The sequence below is a fragment of the Propithecus coquereli genome, unplaced genomic scaffold, assembly GCF_000956105.1.
Source record: "Propithecus coquereli isolate 6110/MARCELLA unplaced genomic scaffold, Pcoq_1.0 Scaffold3, whole genome shotgun sequence".
Taxonomy (NCBI): Eukaryota; Metazoa; Chordata; class Mammalia; order Primates; family Indriidae; genus Propithecus; species Propithecus coquereli.
The window spans coordinates 20,543,121-20,568,821 of record NW_012148618.1 but is presented as its reverse complement, the minus strand read 5'-3'; the positions used below and the strand labels follow the sequence as shown (position 1 = coordinate 20,568,821).

Below are 25,701 nucleotides of genomic sequence, written 5' to 3'. Positions count from 1 at the left end.
TATTTTAAAAGGGTAACTTCTGATATGACTGAGAAACCTTTGAATAAAAATGACCAGAAGCCATAGATGAAAAGAGATATAAAACTTGCTGAGCTGCTACAGGAAATGTTTAGTGAGTAAACTTAACCAGGATTCCATTAAATTGGATTTGCACAAATTTAAAGGGATGGATGTGGGGTTAAGAGAAAGCTTCAGGGATGGAAAGCGTTTATTGAATCAGAAAATTGTACAGCTGGAAAGGACTTCTGAAGTTAGATTTGTCAAACATCTCCTTTTTACTTATAGGAACTGAGACGTAGAGATGGTAAGGGACTTGCACAAATCGCAGTGAGTTTTTTTTCCCCAATGTGGGCAATTAGACGTAGAGTATGAGAAAAACTTAATGAGTTCTAGCAATTAGGAAAGCTGAATAAGGGTCTTAAAACTGAAGATAAGACCTAGACAAGGCCCAGTACCAAAAAGTTTCCAGGGTGCGTTAGATCTGTGCAAGTCAGGAGGAAACTAGAATAGATTAAGTATTGACCAAGGGTAGTTAAAAGTTGGAGGGGAAAGTAACTAATTGTATTTTGCTATTTATAGTTTTTGAAATCAAGCTCTAAATTTTGTATCCCATTAAATTAATAGTAGCAAATATTCATGTTCATCTGTTTTGAGGCTTTCTATTTTTAGATAAAAGGTATAATTGAGTGGAAAGCACTGAAATGATGAAGGCTATGAGGGCTAGAATGTTCAGACCACGAAGTAGTGACCCAGGCAGTTGTTCCTGGGAAGAAATACATGGCTATGTCATTCATTCATTCATTTATTCAACAAATAATTAAATGCCTACTTCATGTCAAGGTATAAAACTAAACCTACAAAGTTAAGCCAAGTGTTTTGTGGTTTGAAAGAAAGACTCATCTGATAGCAATATGTGGGTAGGACTGGAGATGTGGGGAGCCTAATGAGGGGTGTCATTCCCAAATCTAGGGGCAGGCTGCAAACATAGCCCTATTAATACAGACTTCCAGTGGGGAGAAGGTGGAAACTTTATTTTTTAAAAGCCCTCTGTGAGGCGTGCTTACAGCCAGGACTGTGACCCAAGAATCAACCACTAAGGATGAATGGGCTTTTAAAGAAATGTGTCAGTAAGGGCCAGAACAAATGCACAAATCATGATTTTGAATGGCTAGAATTCCATAAAGAGGTGATTTGGTGTAATACTGATATTGATTTGAGTAGTAGGTCTTGAATTTCACACCAGGAGATGGGCAGACAAAACTCTTAATTCTGATCAATATGGAGACTTAATTTAAGTGTATCAACCCTTCAGAAGTAGTAGACAAGGAAAATAGGAAGGTCATATGCATCAGAATAAAAACACTTGGGAAATCAAAGCGTTTCAGTAGATGGAATATTTCTAAATTAATAAAATGGGAATAAAGCCAAGCGACTTAGCTAGTGACCTGCTTAACCAAAGACACTGAATGTTTTACTACAGGCTGAAACATTATGCCCATTTCCAAATTGCCTGACTGGAGCCTTGGGAGAGTCTAATTTTGATGGACTTCATTGATTGCAATCTGCTTTTCCAAACTTTTTTTCTTTTTCAGTTCGAAACCCAGAAGGACAGATCAAGCTTTATTGCAAAGGAGCAGATACTATTCTGTTTGAAAAACTTCATCCTTCCAATGGAGACCTTCTGTCTCTGACATCTGACCATCTCAGTGTAAGTACCTCTGTTTTAAAGTTAGCACAATGGCCCTTTTGCCATCTCCTAGGGTTAGGTCTTGTTCTAAAAATATTGGCTAAAAGATCTGACTACCGAAATAGAAAGCATCTGGAGAGTGGCTCCACAGGAAACGGTGCCAATGAATGTCTGCAAACTGGCACGTGGACCCTCTCCCTGCCCTGCTGGGAGGCCAGGCGGTCTCCTCACAGGTGCATTAACACACAGCAGCTGAGAAGTAGCCACAGTGTGTGGGCTCCTGAATTCCATCCGGGCCAAGGCTCGGGGTGCTTTAGGACCACCTGTGGAAACCTGCTCTAAATCCCCTGCAGCTCCGTTTGCTCCTCTTGGGAGAATGGACTAGTCTTGGGAAGAGGAGGTGGAGAGTTGCTTTTGCTTGGGTTCTGATGTGTTTGGTACCAATGGAATCTCTCACAATTACTTCCAGAGAATAGTTTAGGGTTGTGTTTATAGGGTAAAAGGAAAATAGTCCCTGGAGCCAACTTTCCCCTCTAAGGGTCTTTTTATTCAGGTCATAATTCAGGTCCCCAAGGCACGAAATGAGTACCATTCTGAGACCAGCATAATTTCTTTCCAAAGTTTTCTGAAGAAAGCAGGAGGGATCTTTGGCACCCTTTTTTTTTTTTTTTTTAAGAAAGTAAGAGCCTGTGAATTAATATGAACATTGCTTGGTTTAAATCTGAGATTCGAGTCTCTCTAACATTTGTTTGAGGTTCCATTTAACCCCATGTGAACTTTAAGGACATCTGGTCAAAACTCTCATTTTCTCATTGGTTTCTTTCCTTTGAAAAATTATTGAGGATTCATGTTCTTTGTCAGGTCCTATATTTAATACAAAACATTCCTTGAATCTTTAAAAAACAAACAAATAAACTAAAAAAACCTCTGCCTGACTTTAAGTTTTAAAAAAATGACGGTTTAGTAATATTGGTTACACACATAGCTATTGTTTTTGTCTTTTCAATAGAGCATTCTTGATTTTCTTTTAATCTTTTCCAGAAGGCCAGTATGGTCTTTTAAAATTTTTTTTTTTTTTTTTTTTTTTTTTTTTTTTATGAAAACAGCATTGGAATCATAAGTATCTGATTTTTGCCATTACTCAAACGCCCAGGCTCTCGATTTTTGTATGTTCTCCTTTCATACTAAAATATGGGAAGCTTAATTTTGGTCTTTTTATATTTCTAGGCCAAATACAATGTTTTTCAGGTAATATCAACTTAACTTGCTCTTTGCTTCATTCACTTTATTCGTTTTGGCTTCTAGATTCTGAGGTTTTTAAATTTGTATTTAATTATTGATTTTGAATTGTTTAATGATAGGAAAAGACCTTGCTCAAATGCTCATTTAGGATTAAACTTGCATTTCATGCACTAATAAAATAACTTAAATCATCTGTGTCCTTTTGTAATGTTGTCTTAGAGTTGATTCACTGTTGTATAGAACAGAGAGGAAGGCACTGGTAATACCCAATGGGGTTGCAAGTTAAAAGCAACAAAGTGTTTGTGCAAATTAAGAGGACAAAGATCATTACAAGGCAGTAACTAGATTTTCAGATCAATAGGGGACTCGGTGGTGGTCTGGAAAGGCAGGGCTTGTAAAATGTGATTGCAATATCCCAAGTGCTACCAACTGCCTACTAGATACATTTGGATAATTTTTCTCATGGACTCTTCTGGGCTAAACCACATCATTGCAGTTTGCACTGACTTTTCTATTTATCTAATTAGGGTATGTCATGGTTTAACCCGTGTCTGCTCATAAACCTATGTCTGTATCATGAGCCAAAACACAGCAGAGAAGACATGCTCAACAGCAATGCCCAAAGGAGCAGAAATGCCTATAAAAACGCTTTGCTTGCAGCATAGATGCCCATAAAATGACCACAGGAGACACAGGGGAAGTGGGAGTTTTTTAGCTTTTCCCTAAAGCAATCTACATGTGTTTCTAGTTATTGTGGCTGTGTGAGACACTTAGCAATTAGCAATCTCTTATTTCCCCTACCCCCATTAGGATAAAGCACCAAAGGTATCCTTTGAGATTGCTCGTTTACTGAGACACTAAAGAAAAAGTGTGCTTCCCCAGTTTGACTAATTATTAAATACTAACTCCATAGAATACAATTTCCCAAAAATAATAATTTTTTAAAAACTGACCTGACTTGATGATGATGTCTTTAAAATTTCAAACCAATTTTTTATCATTAAAATAAAACTTTCATATAGCAAAATATAAAAAGTTTCACAGAAGAGTCCTGCTTCCCAGAAGCAACCACTTATATTCACTTCTCTTCCTTTACCTCCCCTTTCCCCCTACGGGTTATTATTATAACCTTAAGTAATGTGCTTAACCTTTTATTATCTGACTGTTTAACATCTATTTATTGATTTATTATTTACTTTTAGCCTTTTATCATGGAAATTTTCAAGCATATACAAAAGTGGAGCTCAATGAATTTTAGCAGTGGATATATTACTAAGGGGATGGACGGGACTTTGGTGGGGTGTTGTGCTGCAGCTCCTTAGGACCGGCTCCTGCCTTTGATTTGAGAGCTGTGGCTCCTCTGAGGATGCTTTTCTCTTCCCAGGAAGCCCAGGCCCATAAAACATACTGGGTTCCTCTCAGGGCCAGAAATGCTTCCTTCAGGCAAGGACAATATTTCTTGCTTTAAATGAATATCTCAAGTCATGGGCAGCACTGATCACCTCTTACCTGGGACACTTCAGCAGCCATTTCAACTGTCTCTAGGGGGAAACCTAGCTTCCCTGAATGTTTTAACCTCATAGAAATAAAATACAAAATATATACATTTATCTCCTATTTCTGAGGAGATAAAAAGTTGGAAGTCAGGATAGCCAAGCAGTACTCTTGGGACAAAATGAATTTGAGTGAAAAACTTCTTACCTAATGTTGTTGTTATTGCTGTGTGTTTTTTTGTTTTGTTTTGTTTTGTTTTTTGCTGGTTCCTAAGTCTATGTCTTCCCTGGCAGGAATTTGCAGGAGAAGGCCTTCGAACCTTGGCTATTGCGTACAGAGATCTGGATGACAAGTACTTTAAAGAGTGGCATAAAATGCTTGAAGATGCAAATACTGCCACAGACAAGAGGGATGAACGGATAGCTGGGCTGTATGAAGAAATTGAAAGAGATTTGATGGTATGAGTTTAGAGGCATGATGGTTTGTGTTTACAGAAAGGATAGTATGTGTTTAGAGATCTAGCATAGGAATAAGCCATTGGCTAAATCATCTTGCACACAGCAGATGTTACCCTTTTAAACATTGAATCGTGTTTTATATGTTGGCTTTAGGTTTGCCATGTATGGTCTTACAGAGCCTAAAGGTTTATTTCTATTAGTAGCTTATGCAATTGGAAGTCCCCCAAGAGTAGAAAACAGTAGCCTCCCTATTCTTGGTCCATCTCTGCTGCATCCTTGAGGTTATGTTTTGTTTTGTTTTTTTTCCCTTTCTGCTTTATGATCTAATGTTTTAGAGCAGGAAAACTTGCTATGAAGAATGGGCTATAGCTCTAAACCATCCTAAGCCCATGCAATTCTGATGATACCTGTGCTATCCAGAGTGTGCTCTAGCCTAGGAACCACTCTTCCCTGGGGCACTGGAGGCTAGGAAGCTCAGCCACGTGAGGTACTAGGGAGCACGCTTTCTTCATCTGTGGATGAAAAATCACACAAGAAACTTCACTTTTTAGTTTATGGCATCTGCTGGTTTGTTAATGTAGGAAAATTACTACTTTTTTGTGATCAGCTTCCTTTTTGCGAAAGCTTTCCTTTGGACTCCTCCATGGTTGATATTAAGTGGGGAAGCAGCTGGGAAGTTAAGTGCTTAGAGGCTCAAATGGCTTCTGATCAATTATGCTTATGTGTTATCTGAGCCTATCAGTCTCCCATGTAAATTCTAACTCCCAGGATCTCAGTTATTAAGTTGGCTTGATTTGAGAACTTCCTTTTGGGATCCTTCCCAACCCACGTTTGTACGTAATAGGATGCTTGCTGTATCAAGGTACTGTCTTCAATTCATGTTCCTCGACCTCCAAACTCTGTGATTAAAAGGCATAGGTGGTATGGATCTTGTCTGCATGTGCTAACATAACATATTCTCTATTTTCCAATAAAGCTACTGGGTGCCACTGCTATAGAAGATAAGTTGCAAGAGGGTGTTATTGAAACAATTACAAGTTTATCACTAGCCAATATTAAGATCTGGGTCCTAACAGGAGACAAACAAGGTAATTTGAAAATGCATGACGATGATGTTTTGAAAAAGAGGGAGATGACTTCTATGATACAATTTTAATTAACCAGAAAGCTTAGTTAATTAGATATTTGTCTAGTCCTCTGCATCAGAATGAATTGAAATACAAAAAAGAAAGTTAATATGTTGTAAAAATCTACTACTTAAACACAAGCAAAACCAAACTAACAAAATACTTTTCATAGTATATCCTGGGGTTAGTTGAGTTTCAGTCCAATTGCCTATGGAATATAATGTTATATCTATAGGCAACAATGGTATTAAAAATGTTTAACAATTGGTTTTTATGAACACTGCACCCGATCAGGAGAAATATTGGCACAGAGCTGAAGGAGGATATTGGAGACCTCAGTTACTCCCTTAGTTTCTTGATGGTAGGGAGTTTGGGGGGAATTTTAGGGGGAGTATCAGGGTGATGAGCAGGCTTTGGAGAAGCTCAGGAAAGCAGCTGTTTATCAACTGTTTATGGAAATAGTTTAGTTTTTTCAACAACCACCACAGCTGTTCCAGTGCAACCTGGCTGAATTCCAGGACTGCCTATGCAATGGTGGCAGTGAGAATGGACCCACTTTCAGGCAAGACAAAATGCAAAGTCATCAAAGAGTCATTACGTTCGAAATACTGTTTCCTAAGAAAGAAAAAGGGATCACTATATTTTGGATCTATTGCTAACAGTAATGGTTAAAACAAAAACGATTTTATGCTTGGCTATCAGTAAACTGAAAATATTCAATCAACTGACACACACCTGTTTTTAAAATTCTATCTACTTGTTGGGTATTCTTTTTAGAGAATTAGGGGATTTGTAGATGTGATAAATCAATTCTCTATATCTTCATTTAAATCACTGATCACAAAAAATAAACAGTAAAGAGTGGAACCCTCAGGTATATTACTAGACAGAGACTCCCTAGAGTTTGATGTTGATCAGTAGGTACAGCTGCTCAATTATTACAAATATCCATCAATTTATTATAATTTCACTCCAATTTCTGTGGTTTATACAAAGAATATACTGAGATTTTATAAATTGCCTTCCTGGATTTAGGACATAATTAATGATTCCATAGAATTAGCTAGAGTCTAATGATTCTATAGAGTTAGGTAGAATCAAATGACCCTATTAAAAGATGGAAGGAGTTACCTAATTATCCCAGGCCCCATTTCTATAAAATTAGAGGAAGAACTTCACAACATTATCCCATTCTCTAGCTTTAATAGAGCAGTCCCAGGTGGTTTTTGAGATAATAGTCAAATTCCAAGTTTCTATCCATTTAATGGGAAAATGGCAATGTTGTATGTAGGAGAACTATACAAATTTTATAAGAACATTTTTGTTGTTCGACTGAACATTTTGTGAGTTTTTTCTTCAATTTGTCTACCATATCAGAATTGAATACTAATTTAGTATTTTAGTCTCCAAAGGCAGTATTTGAGACTTCTGGCCAAAAGTTTTTTTTTTTTTTCTTTTTTTTTTTGAGACAGAGTCTCATTCTGTTGCCCGGAGTAGAGTGCTGTGGCATCAGCCTAGCTCACAGCAACCTCAAACTCCTGGGCTGGAGCAATTCTATTGCCTCAGCCTCCCAAGTAGCTGGGACTACAGACATGCGCCACCATGCCCGGCTAATTTTTTCTATATAGATTTTTAGTTGTCCAAATAATTTCTTTCTATTTTTAGTAGAGACGGGGTCTTGCTCTTGCTCAGGCTGGTCTTGAACTCCTGACCTTGAGCGATCCACCCGCCTCGGCCTCCCAGAGTGCTAGGATTACAGGCGTCAGCCACCGCGCCCGGCCCAAAAGTTTTATATTTGTACATGTCACTTTATCACAAGATCTTAAGGTATTTTCATGGGTACTAATTTGGAAATCAAAACATTTTGAAAAACTAGATAAGAAGGCTAAGGATTCAGAGATGTTGCTACTTTTCCATGGGTTTAGCAAGTGGAGAATTTGATCATGGAATCCAGGTCTTTGAATTTCTTTCTGGGTTGCTTGTATTTTATCAACAATCATGCTCTCTCTGACATTAAGGGGGCCTATAGGCTATAAAGCTATGGCCCCAAAACTTTTATGAAAAAATGTACTTATGTTATTAAATAATATCTTAACTGAGATGGGCTTTATATTACAACAGAAACTGCTATAAACATTGGTTACGCGTGCAACATGCTGACTGATGACATGAATGATGTGTTCATAATAGCAGGGAATACTGCAGTAGAAGTGAGAGAAGAACTCAGGTAAGTGTTGAAGGAAGGAAGAAAGGAAGAAAGGGTGGAAGGGAAGAAAAGATCAGATACATGAGAAAGTGAAAGTTACGCTGTAGTTTCCTGTGGTCCTAACTTCGTGTAGAGCTCTTTCTGCATGTTTCCTAAACTCCCATTCATTTTGGTGACAAAATAAGATAAGTTTGATGTAAATGGTGACTCGTTGCCTTCAGGCTTTCAACATTTCTCAAGAATTTTTTTTAGAAAAGAATTTCAAATCCTTTACATTGAGTTGTCCTTTAAAATTGTGTATTGGTTAGTATTTAGTACCTATTAGCTCTCAGGTGGTGATGAGTGATCAGTGTCATTGAGGGCACCTGTTAAAAATACCAGTTCCCTGGCTTCATTCTGACCTACAAATTAAGAATCTCTAGGGACTGGAGCATGGGAATTTGTATTTAATAAGCACATAAATGAAGCTTGTGATCAGATAAGTTTGGAAAATACAGCTGTAGTAGATGGCATGGAAAGTTGGAGTAGGTCTTTCAGCATTAAACAAAGTAGATATTTTGACATAGTTACTATTGTACCCAGATATATGCTGCTTTTGAGAAATACAATACTTCTAAATTTGTGTAATTACTAAATAGTACCAGAAAATATATAAGTGCTGAAATTAGAGGTAACAGTGGACAAACATTAAATTTTGAGAAATAGTATTTCTTAATATCTGCCAATTTATTTTATCTTTTTTTGTTACTTCAGTTGGGTAAGAACATTTAAAAATCTGCATTATTTTGGCAGAACTTTTAAAAATGCTGTCTTATAACAATCTTTGCCTGCTGATGCTTGTAGTAGCTTCTCTAAGCTCAACCCTCATTGGGTCTGGCCAAGCAGATTGATGACTTAGAGGAAAATTGCTTGTCGCTTGCTCCACTCTAGAGGCAGGCTAACCTTTCTCAACACACAACAGAGAACTGTGGCTTCCTTAATATGCCTCCATCATGAAATTTTGTTCCCGAACCTTGAAAAGAAAGGAAATCTTAAGCAGCAACACTTCCAATTGATAGTATTTGTAGAACAAATCTCCCAACTTCTCTGTCTTATCTAGAGTAGAAGCTGCTATATCATGCTGGTGAGAGCTTCTGACTGGAGACAGCATATGTCTTTGCCAAATAAAAATTGAGAAATCTAATTAATTATTACTGATATCATTTAATTATTATTTATACTATATTAATGATAGAGTCTATTGGGGAAATATTAATAATTTATTTAATATTCAATGAAAATGTTTCCTTTTTAGAAAATTTTTTTCTTTAAATGACCTTTTGTTTTTTGGGGAATTTGACTCTTGCTGAAAGAATATAGATGCAAGCAGATTTTGATTCTAATGAGCCTATTGCTAAATGTTTTGAGATGGTGCCTGCAATAGTACTATAAGCAGTATACATGTATTACCTCATCTCATTCTCAAGCAACACAATGGTAGGCATTCCCGTTCCCACTACAGACTAGGAAGCCAAAGTACATAGAAGGCATGTAATCTGCCTGAACTAGTCCATGGTTCAGCTGCATTTGAATCTAGGCAGCTTGACCCTAGAGCCTGTGCGCCTGATCACTTGCCATGTATTTCCCTGCGCACACCTTAGATATATTCTTACTTCCTTTAAATAATTAATCTAAAAAATATTGGTGTTGAGGCATCTCACTGCTTCACTCAAGTGAATGGTCAGATACCAGATTAGCAACTACAGTCAAAATAAATTTCTAGGGGACAGCAGATGTTAGAAAAAGAGCATGAATTTCCCATCAGCTGGTTTCAAGTTAGAATCTCAGCTTCAGGCTCACTGGCTGGCTGGGAGAATTTTGATGGATGTAACCTCTCTCTGCTTATCTTCCCCATTTGTAAAATGGGAATGCAAATATCTACCCTGTAGATTGTTTTATTTCAAGGATGAAATGAGAGAAAAACTTAAAGCTTTATGACTGTTCCACGAGCTTTCTTCTTGCCTTCCTCATTCCCTCTCTGCTTCCTCCCTTCCCCCTTCCCTTGTCCCTTCAGCCACTGATCCCAATCTTCCCATGAACAAGGACAACTTTTATTAATATTTCCCCAATAAGGGCAGAGATCCTGGCACAGTGGGGAAAGGAAAAGTGGGACAAAATTGACAGTTTTTTGGAGGTAGAATGAATAGGGCTTGGAATCTGATTGGACATGAAGAGAAGTAAAAGGAGACTTTGTCATTGCTAGCTTGTCTGACTTTCACAGCCCAAAATACACTCAGGCGTGCAAGAACAGAAACTCATTCAATTTTCTAAAACTGGACTTGAACTCTTTTCTGCCTGATGACAGAACAATTAAACTAGGCACTTTCAGTTAAATTTAGCTCACGTCTTCCGAGATCACAATTGCCTCACCTGTCCCTGCTCATCAGCATCTACCTTGCTGGCATCAAGCGCTTCCCACGTCTGTGTCCCCATCTGGTCTCTGCTGTCTTCGGGTTGTTGGCTATTTCCCTCTTGGCTGACTTCCACACTCTACTAGGGAACATGGAAAGTGTGGCTGCTCTTCCTCACCTCTCTGTGTCCGAGAAGACTAGTGTTCTCATGGAGCCACTTCAGTTCCCAACATCCCTTTACTCTGCTTTCCTCCATGTCACTGAACCTCTGTGGAAAGTGGCAACTATGTCATACTCAGATACCTGAGATACCCGAGGATTCCAAGACCCACAGTGTTCTTCCAGCCACTACCAATCTAGCTGCAGGTCAGGACCCAGGCTGCTTTTAGCCACTCACCAGTAACTAAGCTCTTCAAAGTCCGTCTTCCCTAGGTTGGATGGGAGATGGAGAATAGGTAGTTTCTTTCTACTCTGCTCCTTTTGGCAGCATTTTATGCCTCAATTCCTTTAAGGATTAGTCTTTTGAGATTTGAAGAAACCTTTTTCTTTCTTTTCAAAAAGCCCAATTAGTGAAATTCTGGATGGCTAGAATTCAGAACGATGACACTGCTATGAATTTCAAGAGTCTATTTTGATACTCAAAAAGGAAGAATTCGATTCTTTTTTTCCCCTCTCTGTATTTGGCTCTGCAAGGTACATTTCTAGGTAAATAGAGAGGGGTCTCCTGTGGTCCAGGTGGTGGTTGGAGAAGGGGTGGCTGAGTTAGTATCTCAAGATTTTATCCAGCTAAATTTGGTTGACTAGATAGATGACATAATGATCATTATGAGGAAGGAATCTGGAGAAATATGAATTATTTACATACTGTTGTTGGTAGTTTAAATTGGTGGAAACTCTTCAGAGGGCAAATTAGCAATATATTTCAAAATTACATATATGTATACTTTTGACTCAATGATTCTTCTAGAAATTTCCCTTAAGAAAATAAGTGAACAAATGTATGCATTTGTATATAAGGAAATATTTACTGATGCATTAATTGTAATAATAGAAATTACAAATAGTTCAAATACCCAGCCATGAGGGATTTTTGTTAAATATTATGATATATACATGCAATGGAATACTATGCAGTCATTAAAAGTGATTATGTATTTATCGACATTGGAAAATGTCCATGATATTTTTAAGTGAAAAATGAGATTATAAAATATCATGCATTGTATGATCCCTTTCTTTCTGCAAAAAAGTATATATGTATACAACACCATACATCTACCCACCTCCCTCCATACCAAGCTCTTTGGAATATATACAGTGCTTCCCTCTCTGTGTGACAGAATTATGGATCATGTTTACTTTCTTCTTTATGACTCTTTGTATTATCTGAAGTTGTGGTAGTGTTCCTGTAATGCTTTTACAACTAGGGAAAAAGCTGAAAAATTATCTTCATTTTTTAATGGGAAGAAAAAATATTCAGAAGGAAAAAAATAAAGAATTTCCAGCTGGACTCAATATTTCAAAACCCTTAAGGCCACCTTGCTCAACTGACTGGCAGATAATGTTTATTTCAACCTAGACTTGGAGGTAACTCCATTCTTAAAGTCTAAGATAGAGAGGCAATGTGTGGTAGAAAATTCTATGTAAGTGGAATCAATATGTTTATAGCATACATTTGCTTAATATTAGGATTGGGCAGAAAAACAGCAAACAAGAAAAGTTATTGCTTGAAGGTGCTTTCTATTCTCCTGATCTCTGCCACTTATATCTAAATTCATAACTTTGGGGATGAAATATTGAAATCATAAATTTGAACCATTCCATTTTCTTACGTTATGCTCTTGAGTTCAGTGGGAGTTCATGAAAAAAAAATGTGCATCAAAAAGATAGGACCTGAGTGATAGTAGCTATTGGAAGGAAACCTAAATGCTTATATTTAAATCTATCAAATGTGTTTAGATTATTACATAAACATGGATGTGTAATTTTCATGCATATCATGCATATGGCTTATTTCAAACTTAGTGTCATGAAACCATTTTAGACACTTTGAATCCGGGGTTAATTTTGCTGCCATACCTGCTTTAGTATTACGTGCATGCCCAGAAAGCCACAATTAAACCCTGCTGTGGTTTCTGAGGAGATTACTGCATTGATTGCATTTCACTGAGGAGATTACCGCATTGATTACATTTCACTGATACATATCTCTTCTGCCCAGAGGAAAATAGACTGAGAATGTAATTTTGCTTGGTCTGACAAGAGAACTAATTCCATAGTTCATTTTTGTAGCATTAATGACATGTTTTATTGTTAGAAAAATTCATATCCTCTAACTAAACCATGAAGTCACTCCACTGGTTCTGAGAAGTATTCCAGTGATATACCTAGGAATTGCTATTTCCTCTTTAATCAACAAAATATGCATTAGTATTTTTTGAACATCTACTTGGTGAAATGTTATTTGTTTGAGTGAGCAGAGTTCTCAGATGCAAACGGCTCAGGGCCAGTCATATGATCTGGGCCATCTACAATACATCAGGTAGTGGTCGGGCTTTTGGTGAAGGGAAACATCATGGTGGCCATAAAGTCAAAGAAATTCTTTAAAACACGGTGCAGGACAAACAAAATGCATCTTGGTCCTAATTCCTAACTTCTAGTTACCCAGGCAAAATATTTTAGTAGGTTAAATTTTTCTCATAAATCAAAATTTAGCACTTAAGTAATCTTGGAGATCTTCTAGTACACATTGGTGAGCTGTTTAAGTTTTCTTAACTGATATCTATTTTGACAGGTTAAGGCACTAATCAAACTGATTAACTGGTCACATTTCCCTAATTTCTAATAATGAAACTAGTTCAGGGGTCGAATATCTTAAAGGTCTCTTAAGTAGTTAGGAATGGAACTGGGGCTTAAAATCACAATTTCAGTTACTATCTCCCTTTCTCTACTGTTGACAGAGTAGTGCTGTCCCTTAACTGCCCCTCTGGCACTATGTCTTAGTCCAGCAGAGGCAGCCTATGGCTGACTCTGTATGTCAATCAGTTTGGTGTGGTAGACCAAGAACTAGGAATTTGAAGACCTGTTCTCTAGCCCTGGGTCTATCATTGACTAATCAAGTGGCTAGAGGTCAGGTAACTCAACTGTGGGCATGTGAGATGTCAACCTTGCGCCTAAACCCAGGTCTTTAGGTTCCAAGCACAAAGCTGTAGCTTTTGTATCAAAGTCCAAATTGTCTTCTTTTAAACATGGTGTTGTGGTTTCAGTCCATTTTCTAACAGATCCTTTTAATGTTTGAATATAGAGTGTCCTAAGAGGACTGACTAGACTCTTTTTCCCACCCTCTCTTTTCTTTTTTGTAGCTTGCATGCAAGCCAGTGCGGGCCTGATTGTGCTTTGCTGTGCTTGTGGTGGCATAGGGCTGTGAATGCCACAGTCGCCTCAACTATTAATGCATTTCTGCATGCCAGCATTGTAATAAACTGCCTTCATTACACAGCCTGGAAAAAACAGGCACTCTTTTGTTTTAGCTTTTGTTATTTGTAGTCTGGTTAAGCATTATGTGTTATGCCTGCAAAAATGTATAGTTCATAGTCGTCGAAGGGACCTATGTGTAGCTTTTTCCCCCTCCTAACAAATTGTTTTTGTGAGAACCAGCTGGTGTTCGAGGAGCTATGTTCCAGGAAGAAAAAGAAATGACAGCTATAGAGCGTGAGCAAAGGTCTGAAAACGTGAGAGCCCAATCTGGCGAGGGGACGTTGGCCTGAGCAGAGAGAATGCAATGGGAATCTCAGCAGAGGCGGAAAAACTGTCCCGTTTCTGCCTGGAAAAGGGTTCATGTGAGATGTTAGGAAGACAGTTTAGGGGGAAAAAAATCCTAAGTAAATAGAATTTCAGCCAATACTTTCATGAACTTCACCCTTCTTTGGAATGTTTTCATTCTCTGGGGGAAAAACAGAGATTGAGTCATTTATTCAGCGAGTGAGAACTTTACTGAAAAGGAAACCTTGGGAGATGTTTTCCCTGTGGTGCTTTCTCAAGACCCAATTTATGAGCTCTGCAACATTGTCTGAGAAATGCCCATTTTTAAGGAACTTGTCTCCCTTGCTTTCTTCATTATATGAAACTGTAAATTTTCATGACTGTGGGGAGGATTCCCTGACACAGTTATCTGATGGAAAAGTCTGATCCTCCCTCTAAAACAATGATTTTTCATGTCTGCTTTGCCTCCCTCTCCCCACTGTGACGCCCTAAATTTCACACTTGGCACTCCGACTTTATAAATCTTTTACTTTGATTCTGCAAACTGATTGCTAAATGTATGATATCATCCTTGGAGCCATGTGACCTCTGGGTTCCTATTAAATAAATGCAGGATGTGATTTCCGTCCTGGACAGCAGAAGGGGATGTTGAGCCAGAGGATTAGGTGTTTTTTTTCTTCTTGTTTTCTTTCTATTTTTTTAACTTAGTGTGTAAACAACTAGTGTTCCATTTTCAAATAATTAGAAAGCTGAGGGCTAAAATGGTTGTTTTGGTACAGTGGACATGCTCTTCTTTCAGAGGAGCCTCAGCATAAAACCATTTTAATAAATGTTTTCTATGCAGGATGAGCCTTTAGAGGACCATTCCATTTTGCCATAAGCCAAAACATTCACTTTCTTGCCTGTCACTCCCTCCCCATTTTCTCCTGGGCACTTGTAAATGCAAGTTGTAACCCATGCTGGCAGTTCTCTGCTTGTGGTTGAAGCTTCTGTAGTCATGTCAGCTTGCCCTGTGTTACTTCAAAGCCTGTTACCCAAGCGTTCTTGGAGAGGAAATTTCCCTTCCGTTAAAGACATCATCTCTCCATTTTGAAGAGAACAGTAAAATGCCACTTGTCAGGGTGCTCTGTCACCATACGATCTTCCTCTTGAACAGCAGAGATGCGTGGGATATGGGCAAGATTGTTTTACAGCTACTGCTAATTAGATCTAGCACATTTGGAGGGGGTTTCCATTTGGACTGACCCTCTACACTTTGGTGTCTGTAGTTGCTTTCCCAGAAGATTTATTCTATTGTTTGAGTTGATGAGTACAATTTTTGCTTAAAATAATCTATTACTTTTTTTTTTATTTCGGGATATTATTAGAGTACAAACATTTTGGTTACATTTTGTGACTTTGCCTCACCCAAGCGAGGATTAGAGGCATGCCCTTCCCCTTTACAATGCTCACCATGTCCTAAAATAGTCTATTATAATGACTATGCCAATTCAGTAAATATCATCATTTGTTTTTATTGTCAAATTTTTAAAAAATTTCTCAGAGGACTGTTTAAAGCTAGATCATATCACATTGTACCTCAAATTGTTGAATTTATTCTATATATAGATGCCCTGGAATGCCTAGAGGATTTCATCAGTTGTCTTTAGTCTTTCACTTTCCATTATTTAAAAATATTGCATGCCAGATTGTGGTTCTTAAGTCCTTGAAGCTCAGACAACCTTATGTACCAAATCTGTCAACTATCCCCTAGTTCGAACCCAACTCAAGATGGTGATTTAGCTTTTAGGTAATTTGAAACGTTTAAGATGATTCTGTTTTCATTATGTTTACCCTCCTACATCCTGGACTTTGGAAATTTGCTATGGTATTCCCATCACAAAGAATTATGCGGCTTGCTTACTGAAACTGGATCTTATGCCATAGTCTGTCTGAACAGGGACGAAATGAATTTACCTCTAGGCCAGTCTCTTGTTAGGGTTAATAGGTATGCTGTGTATAGTTTGTTATGATTTGCTTTTCTCCCCCCTCTCTCTTTTAAGGAAAGCAAAGGAAATTTTGTTTGGACAAAATAGAAGTTTTTCCAATGGCCATGTAGTTTGTGAAAAAAAGCAGCAGCTGGAGCTGGACTCGGTTGTAGAAGAAACAGTAACAGGAGATTATGCCTTAATCATAAATGGCCACAGTTTGGTGAGTTTGCTTAAGGCTTTTGTCCTTTCTTTTCTTCACCCAGTAATTGTCTCTTTTATGCTATCATAATGAGACCTCCTGTTGTGTTTTCTGAACAAATGACATTATTAGACACAGGGCATATGCAATGGTCTCCTGTTTGCAGAGGGAAAGGAAACTTCTAATATATATTTCATATATTATTGTTAGAACCAGCACAGTAAAGGGAGGCTCTGAAGAAATACTGAATTTTCAGAATATCAGTCTTATCTAAATGATCACATACCACTTAGCAGTATTATTTAAGTGCTTTTCTAAGGGGGACTGTCACATCTCACTGTTATTTAATTAAAATAATGCGACTGGAAGGATGTATTGTAATTATTGCTCTTGCTAATGTTTGTGATTTGCAGAGCACAACCTGACTTTCATATAATTACTATACCAAATTATTGCCATTAAGATACCCCTGGTGGTTTTTGTAAATAGCAGCATTTTACGGGACTGCCAAACAATTTGCTTTGATTAGGAAATCTGGTTCTTGTCGTAATAGAATAAACTTGCATTGTACTTTTAATGTAGTTCAGGTTCCAAATCTTGAACAAGTATCAAAATGCTCTTCTGAGTTTCTAATTTAGAGTACAAAAGCTCTAATTGCACTCCGGTGAAAATATCACTTACATGCACAAACAGCTAATCTCACATCTTTCTCTGTCTTTGATGATCATTTTTCACTTTGGAGTTTGGAAAATAAATGTATCTTCTTGTAGAAAATTTCTTAGAGGACAAAAGGAGTTGGATATGAGATATTGTGTTTTCCCCCTTGTGATCAGCTGTCTGTTAGCTCTTAGTGCTTAGAGCATTATCCAGCTGGACTCCAGACGTAATGATGTGTTGCCTTCTACACCATGGAAAGTTACAGAGCTCAGTTGCAGGCCAAGCTCAGTCGAAAGTTTGTCCACATGACACGAACTTCTCCCTTGCACAGATGAACAGCAACTGAAAACTATAAGCCTGTTGGCTGGGACTTGGTGCTGGTGGCCTCCAAGCTGAATTGCCCAGGGGCCACAGTATGGAAAGGGTCCCTAGTGAGTTGTGCTTTGACTTCCTCTTAGGCTCAAAGAAGCCAATGTGTGGTGGCTAGAGTACTCAGGGGATAGTTTATACTATTCTCTCTCTGTCTCTAAATGTGTTGAGAGAAGGAGCTAAGATAGATGCTCTTCAAGAACCCCTTCAGCTTCAAAGCCCGAAGCTTATGAAACCATGAAATGTCATTTTTCATCTAAAGAGAATTGACCATGTTTTTGCTAGTATGGTCAGAAGCTTTTTTTTTGTTTTTGTTTTTAAATGATGATTCCAATTTGCTCAAATTCTGATGCTTTGCAGAGTGTAATCAGGCCCCTTTCTTTTCCCCTCAGAGTCTGAGCCTAGTTTTTTACTTGTTGATAAAAAAAAAAAAAAAAAAAAAAAAAAAAAAAAAAAAAAAAAAAAAAAAAAAAAAAAAAAAAAAAAAGAAAAGGGGACCATTCTGGGCAAGACAGCCAGTTACATGCTTTCTCTTTCAGAAAAGCTGGTATTTGAGAATGCTAACTCACAATTTCCCCTAGGAATTATAGGCTTGGACATGAGAATTTTCTACATCAGAGTTATGTTTTGACGTTCATTTACCCATCCATCCATTCATATTATTAGCATTTATTATGAATGCCCAGATCACAGTGCTAGAGGCTGAGGATCAGGATGTGAAAGAACATGGTCCTTGTTTTAGGGATTGCTGTCTACTGGATGAGATAATTACAGAGCAGTGTGATAAATACTGTTGAAGAGGAATGAACACAATGCTTTGAGAGCATAGAAGGAGAGACATTTAGTTGCTTGTGGCAAAATCTGAGAAGACTTCTTGGAGGAAGTGATGTTTTCAAGTAGAGGTGACAGCAAGTACAAAGGCACAGAGGCCAGAAAGAACCTACTAAATCATAGGAAACAAGCAATTTGGCATGATAGGAGTAAAGTGTAGACTTAAAGGTGAAAAGGAATGTAGGGGCCAGAGTGTGATGGGCTAGGAATGTCTCGCAAAAGATTTACTCAAAGACACTGATGACTCAAAGTTTAAGTGGATTCCTGTTTCCTGTTAATGTGTTTACCAAAGAATGTACAGTGAAACATTTTCTAGAAAACATTTGCACAGTTAATGAGAAGGGATTATACTCTCTTTTTCAGTAATTTCTTGGCATATCTAAAGGCGCTTATGTATTTGGATAGTCTCAAGGGTAGAAGTAGTTGGAGAGCCCTGTCTGAGACACAGGTTGCCTTCTACACTGTTGCATAGACCTCTTTTGGTTTCAATCACTATGTTCTTTAAGGGCTAATCTCCAGATCATCTGCTTTTCGTCTTGCCCGCACAACCACAACAACAAACACTAACTATACAAAACAGCAATGCAAAGGAAACAAAAAGCCCCTTACTTAGAACAAACAAATCACCATCATTTGTAGTTCATTCTAAACTTGGTGAGACGGTTGATAGGTTCTGTCTTTTGCTTTCACTAATTTTTGTGGTTTCTAGAACTTTTCCAGCATTTAACTCTACCTCTCCAGTGCAACACGATAAAGTGTCAAGGAGGACACACAAAGGGCAGTGTCTTTTATTTTAATTTTAAAATTTCTCGGCACTTAATGGTAGTTCAATACCCATTGCTTTAGTTTTTGTTGCTTGTGTAACCCTGAGTCAACAATGACTTGAGATGAACGAAGTGCTTGAGAAAAGAAATCAGTTGAGAAATAAGACATTTGCTTCCCAAATGACGACTCTCATCGGTTGTTTCCTGTTCTTTTCTGGATTTTTTATTTAACAATACAGGCCCATGCACTAGAAAGTGACGTCAAGAATGATCTCCTAGAACTCGCCTGCATGTGTAAGACTGTGGTTTGCTGCAGAGTCACCCCGCTCCAGAAAGCCCAAGTCGTAGAGCTGGTGAAGAAGCGCAGAAATGCTGTCACTTTGGCCATCGGTGATGGAGCCAATGACGTCAGCATGATTAAAAGTAAGAAGATATTCGCTCAACGGGGCATGCTGCATACGTGGAATCCTCAGTGTCAGCCTTTGGCAATGTGTAATCTTTAGATTGCATTAAAATTTAATTTTAACAGTAATTCTAAAATGGATGATACTTTCTGGGTCCAATGCCTTCACCCTTATTAGCATTCATAACGAGATCTCTGTCTTTAATTAAATCGTTTGTGGATTTTTAGGGTAGGAAAGGGCATTGGTCACCTTATACTGTTTGGGGAAGTAAAGAGCTACAGCACAGAGGAATGAACAATAGACCCACATTTGTCACGTGACTTTAACCCCAAATTGGCCACTTATAAGTTGTAAAACCTTGTGTAATCTACTGAACTTTTCTGAAAGCCTGATTTTCTCTTTTGTAGAACTAGGATATATACCTAACTATCATGAGTGTTTCATGAGATAATACATGTGAAAAATTATGATTAGAATGACTGTAAATTTTCTATAAATAAATGACATAAAAGCGGAACGACAGGTTCCCCAAAGAGCTTGTGTCCTTGTTTTGGGAATGAAAGTGTTCCTCTTTTCCTTTGCAGGTGCTCACATTGGTGTTGGCATCAGCGGCCAGGAAGGTCTGCAAGCAGTCTTAGCCAGTGACTATTCATTTGCACAGTTTAGATATCTCCAAAGACTTCTCCTTGTTCACGGAAGGTGGTCCTATTTCCGAATGTGCAAATTTTTGTGCTATTTCTTCTATAAGAATTTTGCATTTACACTCGTGCATTTCTGGTTTGGTTTCTTCTGTGGTTTCTCAGCCCAGGTTGGTAAAAAACATGTTTCTTACTTTCATAAGATGCCCTGAATTACAAATGACTCTTCTTCACAGCTCTTTACTAATAAATAGAGAGCATTTTTACATGTCTGATATAGTGACAGTATTGCAATTATATAATTGATAGTTGACTTGAGCTTTGAACCCAAGAAGAGTATATATTTAGCTCGAATTTAAGTTATTTCTTTTCTTATTTACATAGTAACCAATGAGTACTTTTTCCTGTGTATTTTTTAGTTTTTATTGAAATATTTTGGTGTGATGACAGGTAAGCTTGATGTAGAGTTTTAATTCAGAACAGGAATCTGAGAAACACTAACAAGAAATGTTGAGGAAGAAAGAAATTACTGGGAAGATGATCACTTACCCACCGTACAATGTATCTGGTCTGAGAGTAAATGTGTTTTAAATCAGGGAGAAATAACTGATGCTCTGACATGGAAGCTATTTTGACAGCAATGCATCAGCTAAAAAATGATCTGTAGATCATATGGAGCAAGGAAGAAAAATTAGCAAATTCATAAATTAGGATTCTATTTTTATATCTATTAATATTCATTTTATAGGACAGTTATTTAACCCCACATCTTGGATATCAGAAAAGTTTTGACTCTAGGTATCAACTGTGAAAAGTAAAATCTATAGCATTTAAACATACTTATGAACAAAAAATTTATACTAAAAATTTCATTGTAGATATGGCATTAATATTTTGAGCAACAACAACAAAAGAAAAAGATTTTCCTTGAGAATGAAATGGTAACCGTAACTCTTATAGAGATTTCTTCAATTGCTCTTCCCTCCTTTTGGGTTTAATCAATGACTTTTGATTTAATGATATTCATGAAGTTAATTTTTTCAATCATTTTGTTTCAAAGAGGTTGAGTATGAATTAAATCTTGGCGTTTTATACTCTCTTTGATGTGCTAAGGGAGGACATGGTGCCTCACACATGTAATCCTAGTACTTTGGCGGAGGTGAGACAATTGCTTCAGGCCAGGAGTTCGAGACCAGCCTGAGCAACATAGCGAGACTTCATCTCTACAAAAAAATAGAAAAATTAGCCAGGTGTGGTGGTGTGCACCTGTAGTTCCAGCTTCTGGGGAGGTTGAGGCAGGAGGCTCCCTTGAGTCCTGGAGTTTGAGGTTGCAGTGAGCTATGATGATGCCACTGCACTAGCCCAGGTGACAGAGAGAGACCCTGTCTCAAAAAAAAGAAAAAAAGAGAAAAACTACTGAGGGAGATTAGTGAATCCTTTTTGTAATGAAAATGTGTTTCAAACATTTTCCCCTAAAATGAGGTACCCATTCCTAATTTCTCTTTTTAGGATAACATGCCCAGAACTAAAAGCAGACTATGTTGACATTTTCGCCCTTGTTGGTACTCATGACAATTGAAGTAAGGCAGAGTCTTGATTTTAGCTACTCAGAAATAGAAGTTATCTCAGTGCTATTTCAGAGCAGGCACGGGGCTGGGGATAGTTACCTGCTCATAATCCCACCTTTGTCCAACAAAGACAAGCACAGGAATGTGGCTTGTGCCTCCCTAGTCTGGTGACTTACCCTCCACATAAGATCAAAGCAAGACTATTTGCTCAGGGGTGTTTCTAGGAGATCTGATTTTCATATTTCAAAGATTTAAAGCTGAAGAGTCACAAAATTATGAAGGGATAGCATAACCCTTATTTAAACCTCTTAGCACACAGAAGAGTAGTTAATGACTTATATTTACAGACACATCCAGCTTGCGTGGGAAGGTTTACTGCCAAGTTGTCTTTGCTAGAACTGTGAAGCTGAAACTAATGCTCAATGACTTCTAACCTCTACATTTAGATTATTTTCTGCTTTGCTTTTGGAATCTGATAAAATTGGTTAGAGTCAAATGTTAAGCAACTATATTTTTAATCCTTTCACCAGTATTTACATTTTAAAAGAGAACAGCAAGGGAGAACAATAATTGCTCCAAAGACATGAGTATCTGATGGTTGAACCCAGCTGTAAGTCACACCACCTGTCTCTGATTAGGGTTCTGAACTGTTTGATTTACTTAGCATGTTTCTTTTCTGTGTTCCTTTCTTCCTCTTCTTTTGTTTTTACACTGAAAACTCTAGTTAATTGCACAATCTTCATTTTAAATCTATGGCAGTCCTCATTGACCATCTGTGTTCTTTCCTACGCTGGTGAATTGGGCTGGACCAGTGGTTCTCAAACCTCAGCGTGCCTGGGAATCACCTGCAGGATTGTTAAAGCTCGGCTCACTGGGCCCCAGACCCAGCGTTTCTGACTTAGTAGGTCTGAGGTAGAGGCTAAGAATTTGCATTTCTAACAAGTTCCCTGGAGTTGCTGATGTTGCAGGTTGGGGACCATACTTTGAGAACCACTGGGCTGGAAAGCCTGGAAGAATATCCCAAGTTCTGCTTCCTTGAACCCAGAGCGCAGAGTGAAATCCAAGCTTCTGACTTTTTGCTTTGTCAACACTGGGCCCTATTCATCTTCTGCAAAAGACAGAGGGGCCGGTTAAGCAAACAACTGATGCCCTTAAATTGAATTTTTCCAGAGGGTTTAAAATCCTCTCAGCCCTCTGCCAAGCCACCATCCCTGAGGTGTATTATACCTGTATATGCTAAGATAGGGCCAGGAGGACAAAGGATGTCTGTGAGAGGATTGCTTTTAGCTGGTCTGTTATGATCTTATTTAGTTTAACCATTAGCTCCTGGAGGAAAGGAAGCTCATCTAAACCATCTATAATGAAATCTATAATGAAATCTTGAATGGTGCCTGGTAGAGAGAAGGCACAGTAGTCATTTCGTGTTGTTGGGTGTTTCTAAAGCCCTTTCTCTAGTCTGAGGCAAATGCCGCAAGAGAGTTGTTGCCACCTGCCCACAGTCACTCTCACACAGTTGCCACTTACTCTACCTGCCCCAAGGGCCATCCTTGCAGGCTGGAGGTCTGGTCTGCGTAAATGTGGGCAGCCTGGCCAGCACTATGGCAAAGGAGCTCAGAGTGTTAAGATCTAAATGTGGTTATGACATCCATCCCAGAATGCCGAATGATGTTTTTTCAGATGTATTAATATTAATATTAATATTAATATGATATGATAGTTAATTGGGCCACAAGTGATACATGTCTTAATTATTTACGTATCACTTCATTCTAGGAAAGACATGGATTTCCCAGGTTTTCGCCTGGCTCTTGGCTGATTTGTATAGGGCAGGACATATCCTCTTTAGGCAGAGGAGCAAACACCACAAAGACCAGCTGGGCTTCTGAGTAGGAGTTCTGGACTGCTAGGTATTTTGCCCCAGTTTATATGCTGATCTGATGAAATTGGGACCCAAACTTATACTGGAAAGGGTCCTTTGGTGTCACTATTTAAGGGTTTCATTCATTTAATAAACATTCACTAAGCCCTTACTATGTGTCAGGCTCAGATGCCTCCTGGAACTTAAATCCTGGGTTAGGGAAGGGATATCTAAGAGGTGTGTTCTTGGTAGGCATGGCAAAGTGTGATCTCACAAATTTTTATTAGCTATTCGTGTTGTGGGGGATTTAAGGTTCCAGGCTTGTCAGAGAAGTAAACACACTTGTTAAGAGAGTGGCAAGTAGTAATTGATTGTCATCTGTTTGAGAGGAAAGGGCAGCCAGTCAGTGACAGTACCCACATAATGGCATCAATACTGTGGTGTCAGCTTTGTAGAATCATGATATTGTTGATAGGAACAGCAGGGATTAAAAACAAATTGTAACTATAGCTAACATTTAAATAGCACTTCCTATGTTTTGGCTATTGTTTAAATGTTTTACCTGTATTAGCTCAATATTTACGATACCCATATGAAATAGGTTTTACAATCATGGTCTATATCAGCTTTGGAAAAAATGATTTAAAATTTTTAATTGTGGTAAAAACCACACAATATAAAAGTTACCAACTTAACTGTTTTTAAGTGCATAGTTCAGTGGTGTTAAGTATATTCACATTGCTGTGCAAGAGATCTCCAGAAATTTTTCATTCTTCAAAACTGAAACTTTATATCCACTGAACAACTCTCCATTTCCACCCTCCTGCCCCAGTTCCTGGCAACCATTATCCTACTTTCTATTTCTACGAGTTCTGCTAATTGAGATACCTCATATAAGTGGAATCATATAGAATTTGTCCTTCTGTGACTGGCTTATTTCACTTAGCATAATGTCCTCAAGGTTCATCCATGCCGTAGCATGTGACATGATTTTCCTTCTTTTTAAGGCTGAATAACATTTCATTGTATGTATATATAACATTTTGTTTATCCATTTATCCATCAATGAACATTTGGGTTGCTGTCACCTCTTGGTCTACATCAGCTTTTTGCTCAATATTTTCCAAACAATAATATTTGGGAATTCCACTCTTCAATAAATTATATTTTCTCCCATGCCCACCTCCCTATTTTCTCTCCCAAGGCTTGAAAATTCACAATTCACATTAGTCTATTAAAAACTCTGACAAGTTCAAATGTAAACAAACTCTACCATATTTAACTGATTCCAAGATGCATACATATTTTTTCACATTTGCCAGATATTGAGATGTGTCTTTACAATCAAAAGTATATCATGATAGCCCTTGGTCTGGATGGAAGTCACTTTTGCCAAGAGAACATTTGTGTGGCTTCTGCCAGTCCCCTGTGGGCACTGCCAACCTAAGATCCCTTTCTCTGAATTTCAAGGATTTTTTGATTTCAGATAGCAAATTCCAGTGAATACCAGCTTGTAGTTCAAATTTTCGGGAGTGATATTTTGTCTTTCCCTTTGGTTGATGCAAGGCTAACATAGGCAAGTTTCCTTGCAGTCCCTTTCTGCATGAAGATTTATTATTCGTTTACTCTCACACTGAGGATTTAGCCTTTTGTTGCTGTAGCTTTATGGCAATATTAGGTTCCCAATTTGGTCTAATCTTGGCATCAGTAATGGTGTTTCTTACAATCAGTGGTATTTTAGAGTCAATGAGATTTGGTATTATTACTTAAACTCATTTGGCTTGGGGCTATGTTTTCCCCCACTTCAGGAAATTCTGGAATAGATGTCTCTACAGTAACAATTTCAAAGCCTGACATTGCCTTGCTGTTTATCCTAGTTCCAGTGTTTCGAAAGCGGCAATAAGTACAAAGGACAGAATTATGCTAAGAACATTGTCCCCATAGGAATTAGGCTATTTATGTTTCTCCCTTTCAAAACTTCTATTTTCTTAATTTCTAGTCCAAGGGACAAAATAGCCCTGTTTTAATCCCAAAGTAGGGGTTTACATTTAAACTCCTGCAAAGTCTTTTCCACTAG

General features: G+C 38.0%; 1 protein-coding gene across 1 annotated transcript in view; it reads left to right on the top strand.

Moving 5' to 3' along the window:
* ATP8B4 (ATPase, class I, type 8B, member 4) overlaps nt 1-25,701 on the top strand; it is a 233,774-nt gene that overhangs the window by 173,149 nt on the left and 34,924 nt on the right. Inside the window, exons 16-22 of the mRNA XM_012649186.1 lie at nt 1,593-1,708; nt 4,717-4,881; nt 5,858-5,969; nt 8,130-8,235; nt 16,409-16,556; nt 19,396-19,579; nt 20,145-20,368. Of these exons, the coding sequence (XP_012504640.1) occupies nt 1,593-1,708; nt 4,717-4,881; nt 5,858-5,969; nt 8,130-8,235; nt 16,409-16,556; nt 19,396-19,579; nt 20,145-20,368 (1,055 nt within the window). The remainder of the gene's footprint in view (nt 1-1,592; nt 1,709-4,716; nt 4,882-5,857; nt 5,970-8,129; nt 8,236-16,408; nt 16,557-19,395; nt 19,580-20,144; nt 20,369-25,701) is intronic.